General features: G+C 35.9%; 2 protein-coding genes across 3 annotated transcripts in view; both read right to left on the bottom strand.

Annotated features, from left to right (window-relative positions):
* Positions 1–34: 34 nt before the first annotated feature.
* Positions 35–11,738, bottom strand: LOC112047359 (vanin-like protein 1). Of its 2 annotated transcripts, none has more exons than XM_052886202.1 (9): positions 11,508–11,738; positions 7,359–7,451; positions 6,012–6,105; positions 4,651–4,789; positions 3,765–3,961; positions 3,333–3,455; positions 2,760–2,924; positions 1,772–1,907; positions 35–1,225 (listed from the first exon to the last, which is right to left on the bottom strand). In XM_052886202.1, exons 1-9 carry the CDS (start codon positions 11,559–11,561, stop codon positions 838–840), a joined length of 1,389 nt encoding a protein of 462 aa, XP_052742162.1. In that variant the 5' UTR covers positions 11,562–11,738; the 3' UTR covers positions 35–837. The 2 variants fall into 2 exon arrangements, with proteins under 2 accessions (XP_052742162.1, XP_052742164.1); XM_052886204.1 differs by lacking the exon at positions 11,508–11,738 and adding an exon at positions 11,026–11,038.
* Positions 11,739–21,906: 10,168 nt separating this feature from the next.
* Positions 21,907–23,762, bottom strand: part of LOC112047351 (probable 39S ribosomal protein L24, mitochondrial) — a 503,102-nt gene continuing 501,246 nt past the window's right edge. Inside the window, exons 6-7 of the mRNA XM_052886258.1 lie at positions 23,146–23,277; positions 21,907–22,076 (exon numbers count right to left, since the gene is read on the bottom strand). Coding sequence (XP_052742218.1) covers positions 21,978–22,076; positions 23,146–23,277 — 231 coding nt within the window. The 3' untranslated portion in view covers positions 21,907–21,977. The remainder of the gene's footprint in view (positions 22,077–23,145; positions 23,278–23,762) is intronic.

The raw sequence follows: 23,762 nt of genomic DNA on the forward strand, positions 1-23,762 counted from the left end.
GTCGTCAGAAATTTTAGAAGAAAAATAGACTCCCTTAGAATATTTTTTTTTATTATCACTCACGCACACATATTACTAATATCACAGAGTTCAGTCGTTTGTTCACTCATGTACCCATCACTATATCTATAGTAACTAGACTAAGTATAAATAATTTACATGCAAATTTCAGCCTTAACCTTTACGGGAACATTGGTACCAAAATCTATTTTTAGAATATTCATAAATATTACATAACTCGACACAATAGATGACTATAATTGAGACAAGAATTAATAACAAATATTACAAAATTTTGAATCCTAGGTTGAAATGAAACCTAGGTTAGCCTACTTGTTACAAAATAAATACATTGATTATGATCGCAAAACCATAAAACTAAAGGTAGATAATCTTTTAAATAGTAATAGGATAAGTATAGTAAAATTTTCTTAGAAGAAATTAACACTATCTTAGCAAATAGGGGAATTAAATGTTAATGATAACCTTACAGCCGCTATAAAACATTTACTAAACGAAATGTATTTCAAATACATATTTTGTTTACCATCCATCTTAAATTTAACCATCATCATATAAGACAAGGGTGCAATTTTGTATTGAGGATTTTAAACGTCAGAACGCTTAAAATTCTCAATACGAAACAACGTGTAAAGAAGGAATACTTTCCAGTGAGTTTATGCAAATCTTGACCTCATTTTATTATTTCTAAACTTCACTCAACTCTTCAAGGCATGATACCTTAACACAGAATCAAAAAATAATATGAATACAACGCAAGTAATTCCTCTTTCAAACGCAAAACCCTCAATTTTTTCCGACTAATTTACACCTAATTTACATCATTTCCAAAATATAAACGGATACAATAAAAATCAATACCCTCAATCGTATCCAGACATAATCGAAAAATTCTTGCACATTTTCACTTGAAATGTATTCTGAAAAATCTAAAATATAACCTTTAGTATTATTCCTAACATCGTTAAAATCTTTAGAATAATCCCTACCAACAATTCCAAAAGTAAGTATATTCTCCGTATTATAAATTTCACTGGTAACACTTTTTTGCTCTTTATTAACGATGGAAAATTTGAGGTTTCCACTGTTGAAAATAGTTTGAGCAGTAGTTAAAACGGTTGGAAATTGAGCGGAGTTTTCTTTTGAGAAGTTGGCGTTGATGGACACTTGGCTGAACTTGATATCTGCAGTGGTGTTTTTGGACCTGAAAACAAAATCTTGTTTAAAGTACTAAGAACTGACACAAAAATCGAGGTTGTTTTGTGGACATTACACGACCATAGATACGTGGTACACAGCGTTAGTTTTTAGCGTCCTCTATTCTGTGTGGTACACAATAGAGAAAAGAAATCCGCTAGCTGGCGTTTACCTAGCAAGGTAAGTACACATCGACCGCAAAAGTGCTCTCCATTCCACTGCACGATATGTCACAGTCCTTACTCCTTTAGTTATAGATTTCTGTGCCTAAATTTTGTATAATTACGAGTATTTAAGAACATCAAATATCAAAATTGTAATGTCCCTGATTTTATTATGATTAATTTTGAGAATAGTCTCCAACTTAAAGCAGCACAGATCCTATTTTGATTCTCATCCCTGGTATTCGCAGGTTTTGATGATGCAAATGTCATCTACGATTTAATAGCTAGCTAGGAATCAGGATAAACATATTCGTATATTCAAATTTCTAAAATTGTTTATCTGTATAGCTGATTTAGATTTGCCTGGATAGGTTAATATGTAAACTTACCCAATAAAGCACGAGCGTTTGTACAAGCCAGCGCACGCAACCAGAGAGCAAGCTTGCACACCAATGTTGGTGGAGCCTGATTGATGGATTCCATCGAATGCCATCAGTCCGTAGCTGATATCTTGTGGATTTGTTCCTGCAAAGAACATTAATTCTTGATATTGTTAGAAACTATCCCAGTAATAATAACTATTACCTTTTAAATAATTTTTGACATTTATTTTAACTAAGACCAATATTTCCCTTTTTCTCCAATTAGTCGGAAATTACTGTATTAATAGTGGTTATGACAATATTCCAACAAGCAGGGATGAACGCTTAACCTCTCGGTATGAGTCCGGCATTAATATGAGCTATTGAGACTTAATTAACCAATCATTAATAATGAATTAATATAATAATCATTAATAATACACGCGATGAACCCCAAAGTATTTTTTCAGGTAGGCACATCAAAATAATTATGTAGGTAAATTTTTATCATTTAAATAACCTATTGGAAACTTTATCGTGTTTGCTCGCCCACTTGTGGATTTCATATCGCGGGCGCATATATATGTATATTGTAAATTATTTTCTGCTTAACATCAGCTTTAATAACTTCACTGTCCTTACATGCTTTAGTGCGTAATGCGTAAACACTACGCCCTGAAAGGGACAGTATACGCAGACAATATAAAATATATTCATCATTATCATCTAATATTCGGCTGTCGAGCACGAGACTCTTCTGAGAATGAGACGGGACTAATAGTCCACCACGCTAGCCCAATGCGGATTAGCAGGCTTCACACACGTTTGAGACGCGTGATATTTGATTTCATACAATGCACCTAAAAGGTACATACTACTAATTAATGATAACCTAGAAGCATGTGAATGAAATATTTCTAACAAGATAGATAAAGATTTGTAAGGCATACAACAAATAACTAGCTAATAAAGTTTACTTCAGGAGACCTAGTTAAGTAAAAGTTAATGTACTTACCAATACTGCTGCTCTTCACATAAAATTGACAGCAGAATGTGCCGTGACAGACCGAGTCGCTGTAACCTCGTAAACTGGCCTCTACGTTCAGAGGCTTGGAGACGTATTGACTCAGGTCCTCACTTGGAAAAGAGCGGGGTGGATTTGCTAGGAGAGTTGAGTGATCTGAAAAGATTACAAAAAAATCTTATTACCGACACAGTGTCCTATATTTGTCTTATTTATCTTTATTATCTTTATATGTAGGTAAAAATAAACCTATTACAAAATCTATGAAGATCTCCCAAATAAGCTTAGCTATCTTTCCTAAGAAAGGTGGATATAGATCTTACTTTTATTTCTTTGACGAGTCACGAGTCAAAGAAACCACCTCTGACCAGCTTCAAAACATAAACAGTTAACACGTACAGCCAAGAAATTTGTGCAGTACTCAGAGAGGACCGGCGTTGAAGGGGAAATCTAGCTCTTATAAACAAGGCAAGTCTATATAATATAGATTTGCGTTGCCGCTACTTTAAGAAGTTATGTAGATATACATATGTATGATATACAAATTTTATTAGAAATACTTACCGCTACCATTTTTTCTAAGTTTAGCGATGATCAAAGGTGGAGTTCTCTCGCCGGTAATCTCGCCACTCGAAGAAATCACGTTGACTTTGTTCACAAAGGCAAAGGAAGACTCGAATTGTTTGGCTGAAAAATTATTTGTAACTTCTCAGACATCAAATACATAATAGCGATTATAATTAAAGCCAATTATTTATAATCGAGTGCGGAAATAAAGCAATTCACGTTGCACAAATGTTTTATTTATTTATATAATGAGCAATACTAAAAATGTGAAATAAATACCTGAAAAGCAAAATAAATTGTAATAAAAATCTACAACATAAATTAATGTATCTTTTCATTTGCTTTTATTGTGGTATCAAAATGAATCTAAATAAGCAATGACATAGAAATCTTCGCAATTACTGAGGGTAGTCCAAAAATGAAACTTACCAAATAAAAACGATTTCTTGGACAATGTATTATCAGTGACAACAAAGTTCTCAATCCCGGCGATATCTTGAGGGCTGGCCAGGATAAGATCCTCTTCGACGACAATCCCGAAGGTCACCCCAAAGTCGGTGGTGAAACGACCCACTGTTGAACTTGTTGTGTTGCATTTTGTGAAGTTGTTTGAAGCTTTTCTGTGGCTGAAATAAGTAAAAAAACCTATTTGAACAAATGCAAAAGTAAGTAAAAGTAATCCATTACATTATCTTTGAATACACAATTACACATTGTTTGGTTTACTGAAAGAACTTATGGTAACTGTCATCAAGTCAAAAAGTACTATTCAAGGTTATAAAACTTCTACGCGAGAACGAAGCCGCGGGCTAGAATAGCTAGTAAAAGTAAAACCAATAAATTTATACTTTAAGGTAAATCAAAATATGCAATATGCGTTTTCCCCTATGATTCAGTTATATTTTATAGGTAGTGATTAATTCCTCATGTTGTTTACAATAATTCAGCAACATTACCTTTTAAATAAGGAAAAATGATGAAATTAGGTAGGTATCCTGATGTGTTAATTTTCCTTGCTTTATGAAGGAATCGTGTATGACTATCGACCGTGAGCTTGCTATGCTGTGTGGTATCGACAATCCTGTAGTCTGCACCTACCTCTTTAAAGTTACCCCACAAAGATCAGCGACTAAAATAGTACTAAACCGGTAAAAGGTGCTGCATGTACATACTTTAAATCAGAGTACATTCTTTAAATCAAAGTTTCACTGCGCCTGCCTATGCCGTACCTTTTACCTGTAGCAGCTTCATAGTAAATTGTTGGTGGTGGCACTAAGTTTTAAAATGTTTACTTGTTAAAATAGCGAATACTCACACAGCTATGAGAGCTCCTGTCCTGTCAAAGACCAGGTTACTGGAGACCAGCTCCACCTTGTCCTGGCAGGTCACCCTCTCGTACAGTGGCGCCACCACGTACATTTGAGCTGATTGCGCCGCTGCTGAAACTGCCGTCACTACCTGCACAAACAGGAATAAAATAAGTTGGTGTTATCAACAATTATTTCAATAAAATTAAATTCAGCCAAGAGAATTATAAGGAAAAGTTATACCCTACTGCGTAAACGAACGTCCATCAATCCATATAAACTCTTAACCAATTTCTGAAATTCGAATAGACCCATTGATTAATAAATTATCATTGAATGAGCCATGGTAATCTGATGATGGAGTCGGAAGCCACAATAGGATCTCTTAAACTAAACAAGATAGACGCATCAACTTTGGGCTCATTCCTGTAGTACTACCTGTCGGAGCCTTCATAAAAGTATAGAAATTAGATTCACCTTTATAAAAGTATAGAACTATATACATAATAGTTTGAGTAAATAAACTGAGGAAGTCACGGACGAAGAAAATTTCGTATTGCGACATGATACGTAGGTGCCCTGATATCCATTGAAGCAAAACAGGGTTCTTCAATTAAACATCAATCTTCATTGTTTTGAAGATATCCAACTAGATAAGGTGCGCTTAGTGCAATTTATTGTAATCCGGCTTGTCAATCTCCTAATACAGCAATAAGCTGATTTAAGTGCCTCTTTTATATACTTAACTCTTCCTCTAAAATAATGCGCAATTTACACATACTATGCTAATCTATGTACATAACATAATTAAAGGTATAGTGTAGGTACATAATAAAAAAAAGATATCTATACTTAAGAAGTTGTAAAGTTTTTATATGATGTCAATCTTGCGCTTCTCAGGGATCCTACTAATTGGTGGTATAAAATGATCTACACGAAAAAAATATTTCTTATACTAGTCGCATTCTCAGTATTATGCTGCTATTATCAAAAATGTTTCACTTAATCTCTTTGCCTCTTACTCAGTTATTTTACTCAAAATGTATAAATGATATAAAGTCGTGCAGTACCTCTAACAATGGGCGTCCCACAAGGTTTAATATTGGGTCCTTTTTTTCTTAGTGTACATAAACGATTTACAATTAATTGAGTTTATTGTCCGAATCGGTGGTAGAGTCTTTACAAATAAGTACTTGTAAACTAAGCCTACTTGAAACAAACGAATTTTTATTTCGATTTTTTGATTATGGGTAGGTAGATATTACATTCTTCATATATCATTAGATGATTAAAGGAATATAGCGAAGATAATTAAATGCTTGTTCTAACACCCATTCAGTCAGGCAGGTGTATTCTAATACGTAGGCACCTACCTCATCAAAATTGCCTTCTCCATTGGCACAAGATTCTTTGTTGGCATCCGAGATCACCCTGGGTGACGGCAGCACCAGAAGATCAACATTCTGAAACGAAAAATTGGACTTAATATTATTCAAATCTTAACACTTAATCTGTCTTCGTCTACAACATGCATTAATAGATGGTTACTAATTAATGTTGTTGCTTCGTCGTCATCAACCCATATTCGGCTCACTGCTGAGCTCGAGTCTCCTCTCAGAATGAGAGGGGAATGTTGTTGCTTAGTAGCTATAAATTATTAAATAATGCAAATACTCATTTTTATGAGCACCAAATATAACATTTGCTTCTGTACTCTTCGCAACCCTCAGATAAGGAATTACAAAAATTCAATACATTTTTTGTAATCCATTATGAATAGGGAGGCTTACAAACTTCATCTTGTTTTATTCTAGTCTCATTAATGTCTTATTGATTTATGTACAATCCACATAATTAATAAGATTAATAATATCATAATGTCTGTATCATGTTATCTAAGTAGGAATTACTTACGTATTATGCACTCGATTTGTTTTAAAATAGACTACTTATTTATTTATAGTAAGTACATGATTAATTAAGTGCACACACACTTAAGTATGATAGTACTTACAAGGTAAATCCATTAACTTACACGTAATTTTCAAACAATAGAAACACAATAGACTATTAAAGACTTATAATAACGAACTTTCAATTGATTTTTTATTGTAGTATTTAATTGATATATGATTTCAATTACTCGGGATAGAGACGATCCATTACATCATCATTAAGAGGCTTCTTCTGATCTTTTGTAGTCAAGAATATCAGTACGAGTATCAACGGTCACACTTACGTGACTTAGGTATTATTGCTGCCAAGGTATCTATACCTTGTACATTTATGTTTTCTGCGTCTACTAAGCTATGTATCCTATGTTGTAGTGCCTATCTTGTCCTGAACATATTCGTTCGACCTTATGATTTAGATCCCAATGTATAATTGGAGCATGCCTTAGCATAGTCGTTAAATCATTAACAGCATCAAATTAAAACATTTGCACTGCAAGGTTCTATTTTTACTGGGACTTTTTAATCTGAATAGATTTTCATCGGTATCATCAGTAGCGAGCACGTCATAGTTGCAAAAATACACTGTATACCCTAAAAGTAATTACGAATCTGTATTGGAGAAGATTTTTTTTAATTTATTCGTGAAATGCCAACTGATAAATCTTCTGCACGCTACTAATAGGTAGGTATACTAATAAAAATGGAAAAAGGTCCTTAGGAATTCAGGATTAACATAAATGTAATCTCTAGTATGAACTCACCGCTTTAGCCGCTTCGTATATAAGCCAAGTGTATTTGTTGTGGGTGATCGGCTCGAACTCTTTCACGTCCACTACCGCTGCTCTATAGGACTCCTGAAAAAAGAAAACATACATGTAATATGTTGGAATATTCCACGTCATACTATAACTAATTAACTCTTGTAGACCAGGCGCTCTGAGGAGTTGAGTGTGCGGAAAGCGGATAATATGAGGACCGAATTCTGTGTGCCTAGTGGCAGTTTTCGTACTGTGACCATCGCGTAACGGTAAACGCGAAATTCTAAAATCGAAACAGCGCTATATAGCGGCACTACAGCACAGCTGTTTCAATTCCTTGGAAATATGCGTTTACGAGTACGCGATAGCCACAGTATGAAAACATTGAAAATTGCCACAAGGCACACAGATCACGGTTTTAAACACAGAAAAGCATGCAGATTCAGGATGTTGCCAGGAGGTTCGTGGTTTTTTTAAATACTATACCCAAACAAATCAAGCAATAAAATTGTTGTAAAGCATTTTATATGTTTAGTCAATTCAGGAACTCGATATTGAGAGGTGGGGTAAAAAACAATTGAAAGGAACGCGGTCCTCATACTGTGCACAATCAACAAAAAGAGCGTGTATTTTAAGACTAGCTGACGCCGCCCGGTTTCACCGGCGTGGTTCCTGTTCCCGTAAGAATATGGGGATAATATATAGCCTATAGCCTTCATCGATAAATGGGCTATCTAACACTGAAAGAATTTTTTAAATCGGACCAGTAGTTCCTGAGATTAGCGCGTTCAATCAATCAAACAAACAAACAAACTCTTCAGCTTTATAATATTAGTATAGATTAACAATAATTATTAAGGTTTTTCTCATCTCGGTATTACTACTTCTTCGGCTGTGGTGTGTCATAAAGATCACTCATTCATTTTCACACTCATTGAAAACTAATTGAATGACATTTGTGAACGTGCGTTGATTACGTATAAAACATCGTGTTATCATTTCATTTGTATAAACAAACACTGAACTGACGTGTTCGTGACGAAGCCCTCTTTGTGCTGGACATAGACTATCAGAGCCCCGATGGTCTAGTGGTCGGCCTTTGCGGTTTAGGATCACGAAGTCCTGGGTTTGAGTCTTCAGGCTTCAACATACCTATCTACACAAAATAATACCATTACGAAAGTGTAATGTAATAGACATTCTTGCTCTATTTTCCCAATTCTAATAGTAGGGGGAGACGAAGAGGTGATTTTTACAGTTACTCGAGCGCGTCAGATAAACATAAGGTACTGTACCTAGCACGTTGTTGATTACCTCCACCAAGTATAAGCTCTTAATATTGATGGGTACGTTTATGGCAACCAAAAAAAAAACTTCAGAAATACTCAACCAGATAACTGTTATCCATCAAATAAGGATATACCTAGTAGGTTAGTTAATTACTAAAAGGAGTGCATTTCGAAAATCTAACGATTTGAGCGTAATGTAATGGAACAGGAGGGTCCCAAAGTTACCCAATGCTTTTTCCGGAGCCCTGAGTTAGTAAGTTGGCGGTCCTGGTCATTTATACCTGCTAGACTGCATCTGATAGTCGTCGTTAAATATTTTAACGTTGTCACCATGAGCCCGCCATAAACAATAATTAAATTAAACATCTTTAATTTTACTAGGTACGAGTAGGTACAACTAAGGTAAGTTTAAAATTAGGTACTTCAATAGATGGAAGTGGTTTGTTGGTAAACAAAGAAATGGCCTAATTTTAAACTGTGATTTCATAATAGCTTTTCATGTCAAGAGTTCTTACAGTGCGTTAACCCAATCTCGCGTCCACTGCGAGGTGTCATTTGTCTCTTTCTAATTAAATGTAAAAGCTCACTATCTCTTTCTAACGCATTGCCTGTCTCTTTCACATCTATTGATGCAGTTCCCTTGTCTCGGTCTAATAATGGAAAGTCCTCACTCCTTTATCCCACAAACCCTTGATGGGACTACGTGATGCTAAGTCACGTATACCAACTTAAAATAGTACCGGAATATTTTTTCCGGGTTTTCTATGACTCATAGTGTATCACATTAGCGACAAAAGGTGCTTATAAACAAAGAATGTGTAGAAACAAAGAAATGAACACAGAAGCAAACTTGTACCTGCCTGATGAAATTGTAACAAAAGATTTTTTTGTACAGAAATGAACCTACTTCAATAGGTACGGCTTTATTTGAGGGGAATCATGATTCATAGTCCGGGAGCTGGTAGATACTTTTGTGTAGGCGTTTAAAAGACACGTACCAATCAGAAAGTGCCTATCATTAATAAGTATACATATATTCAACAAGACGAATTACTACTATATACTCAATTTCTTGAAAACTAAAAAGCTACACATACGTATTTACCTACTTCAATTAGATAGGGGCTATCTAGCTCTTTCTATTAGAATTATCTTCATACATAGTTAGATATCACCCTCATAAATTACATCTAACACCTATGGACGTACCTAGACTAATTTCAAAGATAACAAATATTGGTAAAGAGTACCTCTCTAACAACCTACTTTTCATGCTAACAATATCCAAACTTTTCCATCAAAGATAAGCTTTTACTCGTACCTAATAAACCTCATCACTGTAGTTTTAAGTATTCTGTTTGTATTTATATTTACTGTAGGTACCTACCTAGCTATTAAGTATATACCTATCATTATTAGTATACCTATTATAATAGGACCGCAGCAGTATAACTGAGGGGTATAATTGAGCGTAAGTCGCTAAAGGAAATCTACAAAAGTTAGATGAAGACAGGGGACGAATACTCCCTTTATGTTCTGACCTCGGCTTAGAGAGATTGAGGTGAAACTCACAGCCTCACAGGAAAGTAGCCGGATCGATAGTGTGTGGAAACTCATATATCGCTTTTTCGATCTCAGGTAGCGACAGTCAGACGATGCGCTTAAAACCGCATCGGTGTCGCATTTTCAGATATTAAGTAATTATACAAAACAATTGAAAAATATAATATAATTTAATTTAATTTATTCGTTCAATAGGTATTTATAGTCTTAACTTCCCGGAATAGCTTCACTATAATACCTCGCACCTAAATGTTTCAATAAATAAATTAATATTGAAAAGGGGGTATTCGTACCTACACTTGCAATGCGTTGTCGACCTTTGAGGATTTCTTTATCTATGATCTGCTCTTTAAATAAAGACAGGTTAAAACAAATAAAAAATAGAAGGCATTTTGTAATAGCAAATGCATTTCATTGCTAATTAAAAGCTATGTGTAACATTTTATAGACGATGGGTAGACAGCCGGTATAACCTATTAAGGACATCAAATTGACATACACAACTACCGGACAACGTGACTACGTCACGTACGCACTGTCGTATTCTATAGTAGTACTATTATATTAGCTTAGATAACAACGATAGCAGGTGGATAGTTCTTAGATAGGTACGTAGATTAATTAAGTTTGATGTACCTACTTCATCTAATGTTTTGTTTCTGTTGACGTAAATTATAAATATGTGGGTAAACGGGCAAGGAAAATAATAAATGACGAAACTGGAATATCATTGCGGTCAATGGTTTTATAGTATAAAATAATTGGTTGCGGCAAAAACATATGTTTTCTGTGGTTGCGGTAATAATCAGTCCACCAACCCGCATTGCAGCAGCGTCCTGGAACCAAGCATCAAAACTTCTCCTAAAATTTGGCTTTGTGCCATTGATTTTTTTTTCTGTCTGAGTAGGTGCCGATAGCTCCCTGCGGAACCGCTACGGCGTCAACGGGGGGGTATAACCCCCCCGGTTGGCACAAAATAACAAAACAGACTTAGTTTAAAACCAACTAATTGAGATATTGGCAATGTTAGAATACCCACATACATTCTAGAAAAAAAATCCAAATTGTATTGAAATCTACTAATAATACGCAATTTTAAATATTTAAAAAACGCAATGTATTTAAATTTTGTAAAAAAATAAATTAAAAAATAAGTAAATAAGTATATTTCGTGAGTATAAAATAAAAGAATTAACTCTTAAATATTTTTGTAAGTTTGAATATAATAATTAATGTCTAATTAATTATCATATTCAAACTTTTTTAAATTTTGTTTTTTTTTTATTAAATTTTTACTCACCGATCCACAAGCGCATCCCCAACAGAAGAAAAACAACACAAATAACAGTCGCATGTTTCCGAACACAAAACTCGCGTTAAAAAAAAACTGTACGAGTATTCGATTAACGAATACAATACAAAAATTCAAAAATGGAATGAGTTCTACAGCTTGCCGACCATAGAGACAGCAAGGTAGTTACACTATCGACTGTATTCGCGCCCACTAGCCGGCGGCAGCGGAATGACTGAGCGTAGACACCCGCATGCGGGCATAAAAACTTATTTTTTATGCAGCATCATGTTTGTAAGGATTAATAAGGTGAATCCACATCCGACGTACTCGTGTTCTGTAGTAGACAGTACAAGCAAGTTCACTTTCTTCCCTAGGGACAACCTTCACAATACACAATGAAAGTCAGGAGAGGCTTTACTAACAGCCCGTTTTTGACCTGATTGAATGTAATATGCAATTGTTCATAAAAGCTTATTTTTTTGATGCAGCATCATGATTGTAGCGAAGCGATGAAGGATTAGGGTGAATCCACATGTAACTTAGGTACGTACTCTTGTTTTGTGGACTGAAATTAAGCTGGAAGCTAGAAATTAGAATTGGCCGTCTTTGGATTAACCACTGCAACTTTCATGAAAACTTATGCAACATTATGTTTAGTATACGCGATGTAGGATTAAGGGTGAATCCACATGTGACGTACCTCTTCATATTGGTAGGTACGTAGGTACTAGTAAAGACAGTCTGCCAAACCCATGAGAGAAGTTACTCTAGCTAGCTCGGTGTTGTGTGTGTTCGGTGGAGTATCCCATTTTCGGACTGACTAAACGCTGTAGGTATAACATAGCTGCATGTTATAAACTTATTTTGTGTGTAGCATCGCAGGCATCGCAGTTATATATGCAACATAAGAGTTATATATTTATTTATTATAGTAAAAGCTATAATAAATACGTAATATATAACTGCGACGTGTTTGCTAGAAAATTATTAATGAACCCGCGACAACGTTCGCGTGAAATGATGTTTATCACAAATCCTACGATCCGTTTATATTTAATTATATTTCTTTTAATTTTAAAGTCATTAAATTTTAATTTAATTAATTAAACAATAAACATTTGTATACCTATTAACGGCGAAACATTGTTACCTAATACATAAGAACATCTTTGTATAACTAAATGTAATGTTTCTTGCAAATAAATGATTCTTATTCTTCTTCCGTGATTTTTTCAGGATGAAATGTAGCCTATGCGTTAATCCAGAGTAAAATCTATTTCCAGCCGCAGCGTAAAACATAGTTACACACTTAGTTATACACACCAACTTTCGCCTTTATAACATTAGTGCGAAGTGTGATGTACAGCACCATGAAAATAATTTAAAAGTATCAGCATGGTGGGTGTAAGCTGCATATGCATTATGTGTATAATCAGAACGATAATGATAACTGTAAATATCAACAAAGCCGCTCACGCACCTACCGTGTGTTCACAAGTGAAAATCACTATTTTCATGATGAACATTACTATCTTAATATTGATAACCTTTGCCTAGAATTGATAAACTAGTCAAAACCATAACAATATTATAAAATTTTGTCTGTCTGTTACCTTTTTACAACCGAGCTAAACCAAGTTTGATAAATTTTGGTACCTATAGTGTTATCGCCGTTTAGTGTTAGAAATAGTAGTCTGTGACGGATATGACGTCGCTCGATCTCGTGTTGGCTTCAGTGTGCTCGTGGCGTTCGAGCCGTCCACATCTCTTTTTGTGTAATTCTTTATGAGTTACTTGGGATAGGCGGGGAGAGTGACTTGAGTGGAAAAGGGGAGTGTTTGTATACAGTCAAAGGATCCTTTAACCCTACACATAGCGTTCGCAAGTACGTGACTTCACTCAATTTCATTCTCTGCCATTCTAGGATATTATTTGGGTTACAGTTTGATTTGTTAATTAAGTTGTCCTGACAAGTGTTGTGAAGTTACCTTTGTTCAACATTAGTTTTCTTATATTTGCAATCACCTTTTGAGTCCTATAATAATAGATATAAATTGGACCTTGAAGCAGAACAGAACATACGAATGTGAGGCTTGAGTAAGTCGATGTAAACTAAAAGATACCCACGATTTCAACGTTACACTGTTTTTAACCCATTAACTACCTTCAAAAACCCCATAAAAGAGAATTTTAAAAATTCTAAAAATCATTTGATCCTTTATGTTATAACTACCATTTTTCAAGAGTACAACTTTAAAACGGATGATTGATAAAAACTGTCTAGAATCTCGAGACAATTTTTAACCAATTATTTTAGGGTGTAGTTACAAAAATAAGCATAGCAAAAATTTTAATAAAAAAATTCAACCGACTTCCAACTCAAAAAATAACTTTAACTAAAAAGCAAAAAATAACATCCTAACTATGTGCTACCTTCTGATCAGTTTGAAGACGGTGCCAAGCCAGTGATGTTTTAATTAAACACGGTTAAACTACAAAATTTATGTGGTTCTTTCAGAAACAGCTTTAATTAAAACACGACACTGGCTTGGCACCGCCTTCAAACTGATCAGAAGGTAGCACATAGTTAGGATGTTATTTTTTGCTTTTTAGTTAAAGTTATTTTTTGAGTTGGAAGTCGGTTGAATTTTTTTATTAAAATTTTTATTTTTTTATTTTTAGTGTTAGCATACCTGCGTGTGTACAGTTACAACCTATCTAAGTCGAAAGTTCTTATCAATACAAAATTATCAAGTCCAAACACAAGGTAGCTACTGTGAGCCGTCGAGGAGTTATCTTCACTGTCCCTCGTCTTCACCATCAGACCCTTAATACAGTCACAATCCATCTAGGTGGAAAGTTCTCATCAATACAAATTTATCAAGTCCAAACACAAGGTAGCTACTGTGAACCGTCGAGGAGTTCTCTTCACTGTCCCTCGTCTTTATCACCAGACCCTTAATACAGTCACAACCCATATAGGTGGAAATTACTCATCAATACAAATTAATCAAGCCCAAACAAAAGGTGACTGCTGTAAATCCTTGACGAGTTCCATCGTCTGTGTTTCGGCTCCATCATCAGACCAACTCCAAACCTTCATAAAATTGTAGTGGTTTAAAATACCTTATGGAAACACTAACAAACGCACTAGCCGTCTCTACAACTTTCGAAAGTTCCCCTCAATTTCTCCAGGATGCCATCATCAGATCCTGACATGAAAAAAATGGGACCACCCTGGAAGTAAACCCTTCAAAACAAAAAAAGAATTTTCAAAATCGGTCCATAATTGACGGAATTATCGCTGGACATACATAAAAAAAAAAAAAAAAAAAAAAAAACATACATACAGCCGAACGTAGAACCTCCTCCTTTTTGGAAGTCGGTTAAAAATCAGTCCGATTAAATCAACGATAAGCTAACTATAATCGACGATTACTATTAGGTTGTTAATGACTAATGAATAATACAATTATCGTAGATCTTACAATCGTGGAACAAACATTATTATAGGTATATGATTATTATTTAGTTGAAATAACCAATCACCCATCAACCCGAAATGTAGCAGGGTGATTAACCTACGTGGCTTCGGATCACAAGTTCATTGGTTCGAGTCCAGTTTCGGGCTATGAAGTACCTACAAAGTAACAAAGTAGTAAAAATTGTTATCCTGGAGTAGAAAAATTTGCGTTAAGCCCCCGTGTCTCGTAGAGCACGTGTAGACGTTGTCCCGGTCATTATCATTACCATCTGATAAATGATCCTTGAAGAATCAACATTTAATAGGTATCCGATGCACGTATACCCGCATTGGCTTGGTGAGTCTGAGTTCCACATACCAACTCCTATATGCCCTACAATCATTAACAACTCATATTCGGCTCACTGTTGAGTTAAGGAAATTTTCATGACGTATACCGGATTAACTAAGATGGTTTTCCTTCACCGTTTGAGACCATAATATAGGACCTGTAATGCATTGACAATGGATAAATTTATTGGTATTAAATATATTCGATGTGTGAGTTTACCTCGTCGCCCTCAAAAAACGACAATTTCATTGGTGAATTTGAGTGCGATACAAGTCCAAAGGTTATTATATTTAATAGGTCTCAGTTTGAGACACGTGATATTTAATTATCATCAGATCCTGACACGAAAAAATGGACCATCCTGATAGTCCCCTTAATAGATTAGAACCCTTTCAAACAAAAAAGATTTTTTAAATCGGTCCACAAATGACGGAAATATCGCTGGACATAAAAAAGAACATACAGCCGAACGTAGAATCTCCTCCTTTTTGGAAGTCGGTTAAAAATACACATAACTGAAAGTTGGAGGTGCTAGCCTCGGACGAGATTCAAAGTTACGCACTCCGAATCGAAGGCAGAGGGCATATCCACTGGGCTACCACGGCTGCCCCTATAGTGGGCCGTTAAAATAGGTTGATAATGACCAAAGAGCATTGTTTCAAAAATCAGAATAGTGATACAACAGTCATCGTCATCATCATTATCATCATCATCATATCAGCCGATGGACGTCCACTGCAGGTCTGCAGGACATAGGCCTTTTGTAGGGACTTCCAAACATCACGATACTGAGCCACCTGCATCCAGCGAATTCCTGCGACTCGCTTGATGTCGTCAGTCCACCTGGTAGGGGGTCCATTCCAGCACCTTGGGACTCCAACGTCCATCGGCTCTTCGAACTATGTTACAACATATATATATATATGATACAACAGCAACAGCCAGTAATTCGGTAATCTGCTTATATCATTCGGCGGTGCATGATCACAAACGCACGTGGCGCGTGATGCATTGATGGCATTCTAATGATACAAACGTATGAGGTGTCGATGTCTGGGACTGATAGTGTGATAGGTCAGGCAGGAGGTACTGAGGACGCCACAATCTTTTACGGCCATATAATATAAACATGGATTAAGATTTAAACCTCAATTTTCTTCAAAGTACAGTGAACTTTAAAAGGGAAATATTAGGTCCATTTTGAGAAAATTGAGGTTTTAATTATAATCCATGTTTGCAAATGTGACCGTTATAATTTATTTGTTTATTACCTAGCGGACGCCCGCAGTTCGTCGACCCTTAGATCTCCTTAATCCGGCCCTGTCGCAAAATCCTTTGTAAGCGCACATCTACTAACCATAAGCTATCTCCCTGCCAAATTTTATCTTAACGTTAAGCGGTTTTTGAGATTTCGTGATGACCTTTCGCGTTTATACTTTATTGCACAAAAAAAACAATTACAAAGAAAATAGTTGATATTTATCACTTTTCTCCGCTAAGTAGTAATAGTAAGTAAGTAGGTATACTTTACATGAACCGCTTGAGCTGTTAATTTTTGTATCTATAAATTACATGAACCACTTGAGCTATTAATTTTTGTACCTACAAGTTACATGAATCACTTGAGCTGTTAATTTTTGTATCTACAAGATACATGAACCACTTGAGCTGTTAATTTTTGTATCTACAAGATACATGAGCCACTTGAGCTGTTAATTTTTTTACCTACAAGTTACATGAACCACATTAGCTGTTTATTTTTGTACCTACTAGGTATATGAACCACTTCATTTGTTATTGTAATTACCGCTTACATGAACCGCGTGATTTGTTAGTTATTGTAAATAGATACCGCTTACATGAACCGCTTGAGCTGATATTGTAAGTGCAGCTTAGCCGCAGAGCACAAGCTGAAGCAAGAGCGGTTATTTTTTACAGCTTACATGATCACCTTGACGGCTTGAGTAGATAATCATGGTATCTATAATAGATACAACCACATAGTGACTATAATTATAATTTAATAGTACAAGGTGCAACTTCGATGACCCAGAACAATCAATTATTTAATTGAAAAAACCTCAATGGACAGTGTTGTAATTTTCATTATTTATGCATAATTAGTTTTACGATTACAATTTTTCCATCAGACAGTGATAGGCATCCATCAGGAGCGTGATGACCGCGTGATTTACATCGTGAGTCGTGACCGATAGTAGCCCACTACCCTTATCAGGAGTGAAAGTAAATTATTTATAGCTAACGAGGTATCCTAGCAAATATTATAAATGCATGTGTCAGGTTGTATGTGTAGTTCCCGTTTCCTTAGGAGTACAGAGGTAAAATATAGCCTATTTTACTAGGTGAAAATGCAGTTATCTAATAGTAAACAAAAAATCTAAGCTTAACTACCTTATAATGTTAGTTTAAGTATTCTACTGAATCATGAAATTTGCTCACACCTTGTTGATTGGTACACACAGTAAATCAAAACTCTTACTTAATTTATTTAATGTTAAGTCCTACCTTACCTACGAGTAGGTTGGACTTACTTAGGCAAATTAATAATAGATAAATTAGATGAAAAAACAAGTATAAATAAATGGATGTTAATAATAAAATTATGAAATCTAAAAGCATACCCGAACATAGAACTTCCTTTGGAAGCCTGTCAAAATATACCAATCCATAAAAACAATAGTTATGTTAGAATTTACATCTTTTGAGGCATAAATACAATTTGCGAGGAAAGCCTTGGGAAAATACCAGGTGTACGTGCTATCTTATGAGTTATGACGTATTTTTTATTATCTTTAAATTTCTTTGGACACAATCTCCATCGTAACCCAAATCACATTCATCGCCTCCTCAATTGATGGACATTAAGATAATTGGATCATTTAACGATTCTTTATTTGTACTGGCTCACTTGACTGATTGTGCTACCATTGGTGATGCAAATTCAATCTTGCTTTCAATGTCATCTGGACGAAATGGCATAGAATCGATACAGTATCAGTATTGACTATTGGAAATTACTCCATATCAATCGATTTTTCATACATAGCCACCGGTATGAAAAAATTATGGGCAGTAAAATTCGATGAACGAATGACAGCGTTACGTTTTTGTGCGCAAGCTATTCTGCGCACCTTTCACTTTCAGGCGTAGGTATTAGAGACGTAAATAGTGTATGCTGCGGGGCAACACACACCTATTAAGTCAGTCGATCTGAAAGAGTAAACTCTATTCGTGTGTCGGAGCTGACACACAGTTTTTTGTCTGTTGTTAATCATTTTCCTAAATTAGGTAAGTTATCCTAACAGAGAAAACCTATATTCTGAAGGAAATCTAGTATCTAGTTTAAGATTTTATTTGTTGTATAGGTTCATCACAAGTAGATAGGTAGGTCATCATTATCTGAGTACATTTTAACGATCCCCTTAAGGTCTCCCTTCGTAGTTCGTACAGGAGTGGGGACGTGGAGCGTATTACATTCGTGATCGCTCATCATCATCATCATCATCAGCGGGTCCCATATTCGCCTCACTGTAGAGCACGAATCTCCTCTCAGAACGAGAGGGATTACCTAGTCCTTAGCCCACATGGCTGGCCAAATGCGGATTGGCAGCTTCACACACGAAGAGAATTAAGAAACTTCTCAGGTACGCAGGTTTCCACACGATGTTTTTCCTTCACCGTTTGAGACACGTGATATTTAATTTCATGCCCCGGACCGGATTCGAACCTAGGCCCTCCGAATCGAAGGCAGATGTCATATCCTCATATCCACTGGGCTATCGTCACTCAACGTGAATGCTCACGTGCACTGAATTTATTTTACTCGTGCAGATAAGTTAGATATCTGACCTTCATAAGTTTGGAAGGACGCAAGTAATGCATGTTACGTGACTGGAAACAGGCATTTATGATAGGAAGGATATATTTTTGAAGTGCTAACTTATGGGAGTGTAAATCCCTGTAGGCTTCCCTTTTTCTCACGCATACCTGCATACGGCACCAAGTTTAAGTTATCACTTCTGAGTATCGAGACGCACACGTTTTTGTTTTTTTTATAAATTGTCAAGTGTACCTATTTCCATGCATTTTTTTAGGGTGGCGTATTTCAAAAGGAAAATACAGATCCCTTATATGTTCACGTAGTTGACCGTCTGTCTGTATGTCAAGACACTTTATCTCAAGAACGCTTGAAGGTACTGAAACCAAATTAAAACCATGTGCAACATAAATGTTGAAATCGTGTACAAAACATGTTAAAATTGTCAGGTCTTCAGGCCCTTGAAGCTGTGAAAAATAAAGCTCCTGTTTTTCTTGAAAAAAAATTAGAAGACCCGAAAAGACCATTTCTCAATTGTATGAATTAAAGGATGCATTTATGCTGAAAGTCGACATTATCCAACGAATCAAACTTATTTTTTTAAATACCATTCCAGTAGGTACACTTTCCGAAATATTGAGGCATCAAGGCCAAAAAATACAAACACGCCTCAATCGAAAAATTAGCTTGTAGGCTAATCTTGGAATTAATCTGTGTTAAGTCTCTAACAAACATACCGCCACGTTGGTATTCATCAATAACTGAAGGGTTCCGTACACATATTATGGAGTTACATACAATAACAGCGAGAAACAAAGATTATATTTTATCCCCATAATCCCATGGGTTTGGGTATGATGTAAATAGACAGACTGGAAAACATCCTTTTACCTCAGATATGATCAGGGCCGGACCGTCCATACGGCGAAAGGAGCGGTTGCTCCAGGCGCCAAATCCTAGGGGGCGCCGAAATGGTAAAGACAAGATCGAAAAGAAATTTATGTGATGAATTTACGTGCGCGAAAGGCGCCATAATTGGATCTCGCTCCATTCTAAAATTTACCTCGGTCCGGCGCTGGATATGATGGTGATGACCAAGGCATGGTTTCGAAATTCGATTCCCTCTACTGGAAATACTTGACGTTCAACTGACGTCAGAAAAGCTTGTTTTCCAAATAAGCTTACGCAGATGCTCACTAGCAACAACTAAGCAACAACAAATCAATTACGTTTGAACTTTAAAGTCAGTAGATGAAGGTTGACAATGCTGTAACAAGCGCTTTGTTTAGTTATCAACGCAAGTGCATAGGAAGTGCAGTGATAACAAATCCACGCACTGTGTGAATGATTACTGAATGATACAGTTACATATACACAATATAGGATACCCATAGCACTCGACCGGACTATAAGGTATGATTATTTTAGTTACGAATTTCGACTAAAAATTGCCGATAACCAGTCAGAGGCTTTTTCCAAAACTAAACTAATATCATAAAGAGGTAAGGTTGGTTTTTTGATTGTTTGTATGTTACGATTTAATTAAAAACAATTCGACCGACTAATTGACCATAAGAAATTTACATCTTCACCGTGTAATAACATAGGCCATATTTTATCCCCGTATGCCGGGACCGGGAACTACGCGGAAATTATAAATACAAATGCAAGAAAACTGTATAGCAACCTCATTGGTTGCTATATATATTATAGTAAAAATTATTGATAGCAATAAATAAACCCTTTCACTGGATGGAACACAGGTGGTGGTGGTTGGTGATAGATTTTTACACCATTCAACTACACAAAAATGTAATTTTACGGAGCTCTTTAACCAATAAACACAATTACAACTACAAAACATCGATTCTATAGACAGTTTTTATAATCGCATTAGATCGTTGATCATATATATTGACAGAAAGTAACGTACAGTGAGGCAGGTCCTCATGTAATTAGTCTAAGTCTCTAGGCCGTTATTTATAGCTGAGATTATCTTGCTGTATAAATTTGATTTTATCTATCAACTTGATCCTGGATTTCATGACCCTTAACCAAACATTAACCAGACCATCTCAAAAACTCACCCTATGTTTTTATTAGATTTAAGTTTATTTATGAGTTGCTCTCCGAGACCCTCAGCTATCACACAATAACAATCTTATCTATTGCGGTTAACAGCTGGTCACTTCAAAACATGTTATTAAATAACATCATTTTCAATAATAAACGATAATCGGTCGATAAACCACTGTGGCCTTGGGGATCTATTTGGAATTTTAGATTTACGATGGATCTAACACAAGGCAGCGTAAGTTCGTAAATCTATAGGTACCTAATTACCTACATATTATAAAACAAAGTCCTCCATCATATCTGTCTGTGTGTTCGTGGATTTCGAACGGATTATCATGCTGTTTTCATCAAAAGATAGCGTTACAAAAGGAACGGCAAACCTAAACCTTTAGAGAGGCCGTAAGTACTGAACCGATTTGACTGAAATTTGGACCGAGTCCCAGATTATAAACTAAGTCTATTGACTTAGTTTATAATCTGGGACTCAGTCTAAATTCATCATTATCATCTCCTTTCCCTTATCCCACTTAAGTGGGGTCGGAAAAATATGTCAATCTTTTCCATTCGTCTCTATTACTTGTCATCATCCACTCCAGCCATCTCTTCTTTGGCCTTCCTCTCCTCTTATATCCTTCCACTTAAATAAAATAAACTAAGTCAATTAATAAAAAGCTGATTGTAATAATTCACTAATATAATTTATTAACACCTATTTCTATATTCCAAATCTTATACAATATAATATCATTAATACCAGTATGTGGTGGCCGGAGTTCTATCTTCTTTGATCCCCATAGACTCCATGATGTCCATCTCAAATGTTTGAAGCTTTGGCGCGAAAGTTATCTAAAATAGAAATAATACAATATAGTGTGAGAACATGTGAGGACCAGACCCTCGTGATTTTATCAAAGGTTTGTCAGCCTACCATAATCTAAGTACGGTAGAAAAGTCTTGGAATTTTGCTTATGAAGGTTTCGAGAGGTAGCAAGTTTCAAAGGCCCAAACATTCAACTGTCCAAATTTAAATAGTTATTTATTAATCAATAGCGGACGCCCGCGACCGCCGCGTCGTACGTCCGCGTGGAATTCAGTCTTCCACAAATCCCGCGGGAACCATGGATTTTTCTGGGATGAAAAGTAGCATTAATCCAGAGTAAAATCTATTTCCTTTCCAAATTTCAGGCAAATCACTTCAGTAGTAGCGGCGTTAAAGAGTAACAAACATCTATAAAAACTTTCGCGTTTATAATATTAATATGATAATAACATTTCGCCTGACACCCTGTGAAGTTTATATCTTTAACAGTGCCTTGCGAAGAATTGCCATAAAACTACTGTCAGGCAACTGAGTATAACTCTCATATTAACTTTTTTCTGATTGTGCAAGTGCCGTAGGTTCTTTAATGGGACCTCAGCGGGGTCATCGGGGGGTTTATACGAGCCCAGAATCATCGCCTGATGGGGCTCTGAGGGCAGAAACATAAGAGATAGGCGGAACAACTCTCCTCTTAGACTCCTCATGTTAACTTTTGACTCTTCTTACCTCTCAAAGCTCGTTGATCCAGTTGTGAAGGCGGCTACAGTCCTACAGAGGTCCTAGGTTCGAGGGTATTAAATACGGAACTTTACATTTACAAAAAATTTCTTATTCTCAACCAAGAATTCAAAACTTGGTGTCACACCCTCGTGCTTTAGATAGCATGTTAAGTCAGTCCCAAACATTATAATTATGATCTGATAATGTAGATAGTGTCAAAGTCTTCAACTCACACTGGTATGTTATGGGTTTAAACTTCTTTTGCCCTCTCCTACAACGAGGGAGACCTAGATCTGTAGTGTAGAATGGTAATTTTAATTTTTTTTCTTGTGTTTAGTAAATGACAAATGAAAATAAGCTGTTAGTGATGATGACCTTGTTAGCAACAGCAGCAGTGGTGTCCTTGTCAGGGTTCTCCATGTACAGCTCCCTGCTCTTGTAGTCCACCGTCTCCTGCGCCGCCTTGGGTATGGGTATGATGCGCCCGCTGTTCGTAGACACACGCACCTGACGAACGAAACATTTTCATTTCTACAATAAAAGCTATTTTAGAAACATTGGGCATTATGGTCAGGAACTTCACCATTTAGTTCCTCCTTCTCCTTTCTACCCAACGATTTACACCACATTTCTAATTCAATTAATGAAAAATTCTTTCCATTGTGCTTAATTATAGTCAAGCTCAAGGTTATATTGCAAAAGAGAGCAATTTCGGAATGGAATAAATAATGTCCTTAGTTGTCAGATATACTCATATAGCTAGAAAGGGATGTGAAGCTTACCCCATAATGCTCTACATGATTGCAGAACACTAACTTTTATTTTTTCATATGGAATAGGCTTGCACTTGACCACAATCACACCTAATGGTAAGTGTAGATGTGGCCTAAGGTGGAACATATTTGCTTAGAAGACGCATATTCACCCTCATCTTAAAGATGAGAGTTGTAAGAATTAATGATAATGATAGTGACTGAGACTGTCACTGGGCA

This window comes from Bicyclus anynana, chromosome 2 (genome assembly GCF_947172395.1).
Source record: "Bicyclus anynana chromosome 2, ilBicAnyn1.1, whole genome shotgun sequence".
Lineage (NCBI taxonomy): Eukaryota > Metazoa > Arthropoda > Insecta > Lepidoptera > Nymphalidae > Bicyclus > Bicyclus anynana.

Coding starts and splice junctions, on each gene's coding strand:
- LOC112047359 (XM_052886202.1), bottom strand. CDS start 11,561: ATGCGACTGTTATTTGTGTTGTTTTTCTTCTGTTGGGGATGCGCTTGT. Junction 4,790..6,011: donor AGGCAATTTTGATGAGGTAG/GTGCCTACGTAT, acceptor TTGTGCAGGTAG/TGACGGCAGTTTCAGCAGCG. Junction 3,456..3,764: donor CAAGAAATCGTTTTTATTTG/GTAAGTTTCATT, acceptor ATAATTTTTCAG/CCAAACAATTCGAGTCTTCC.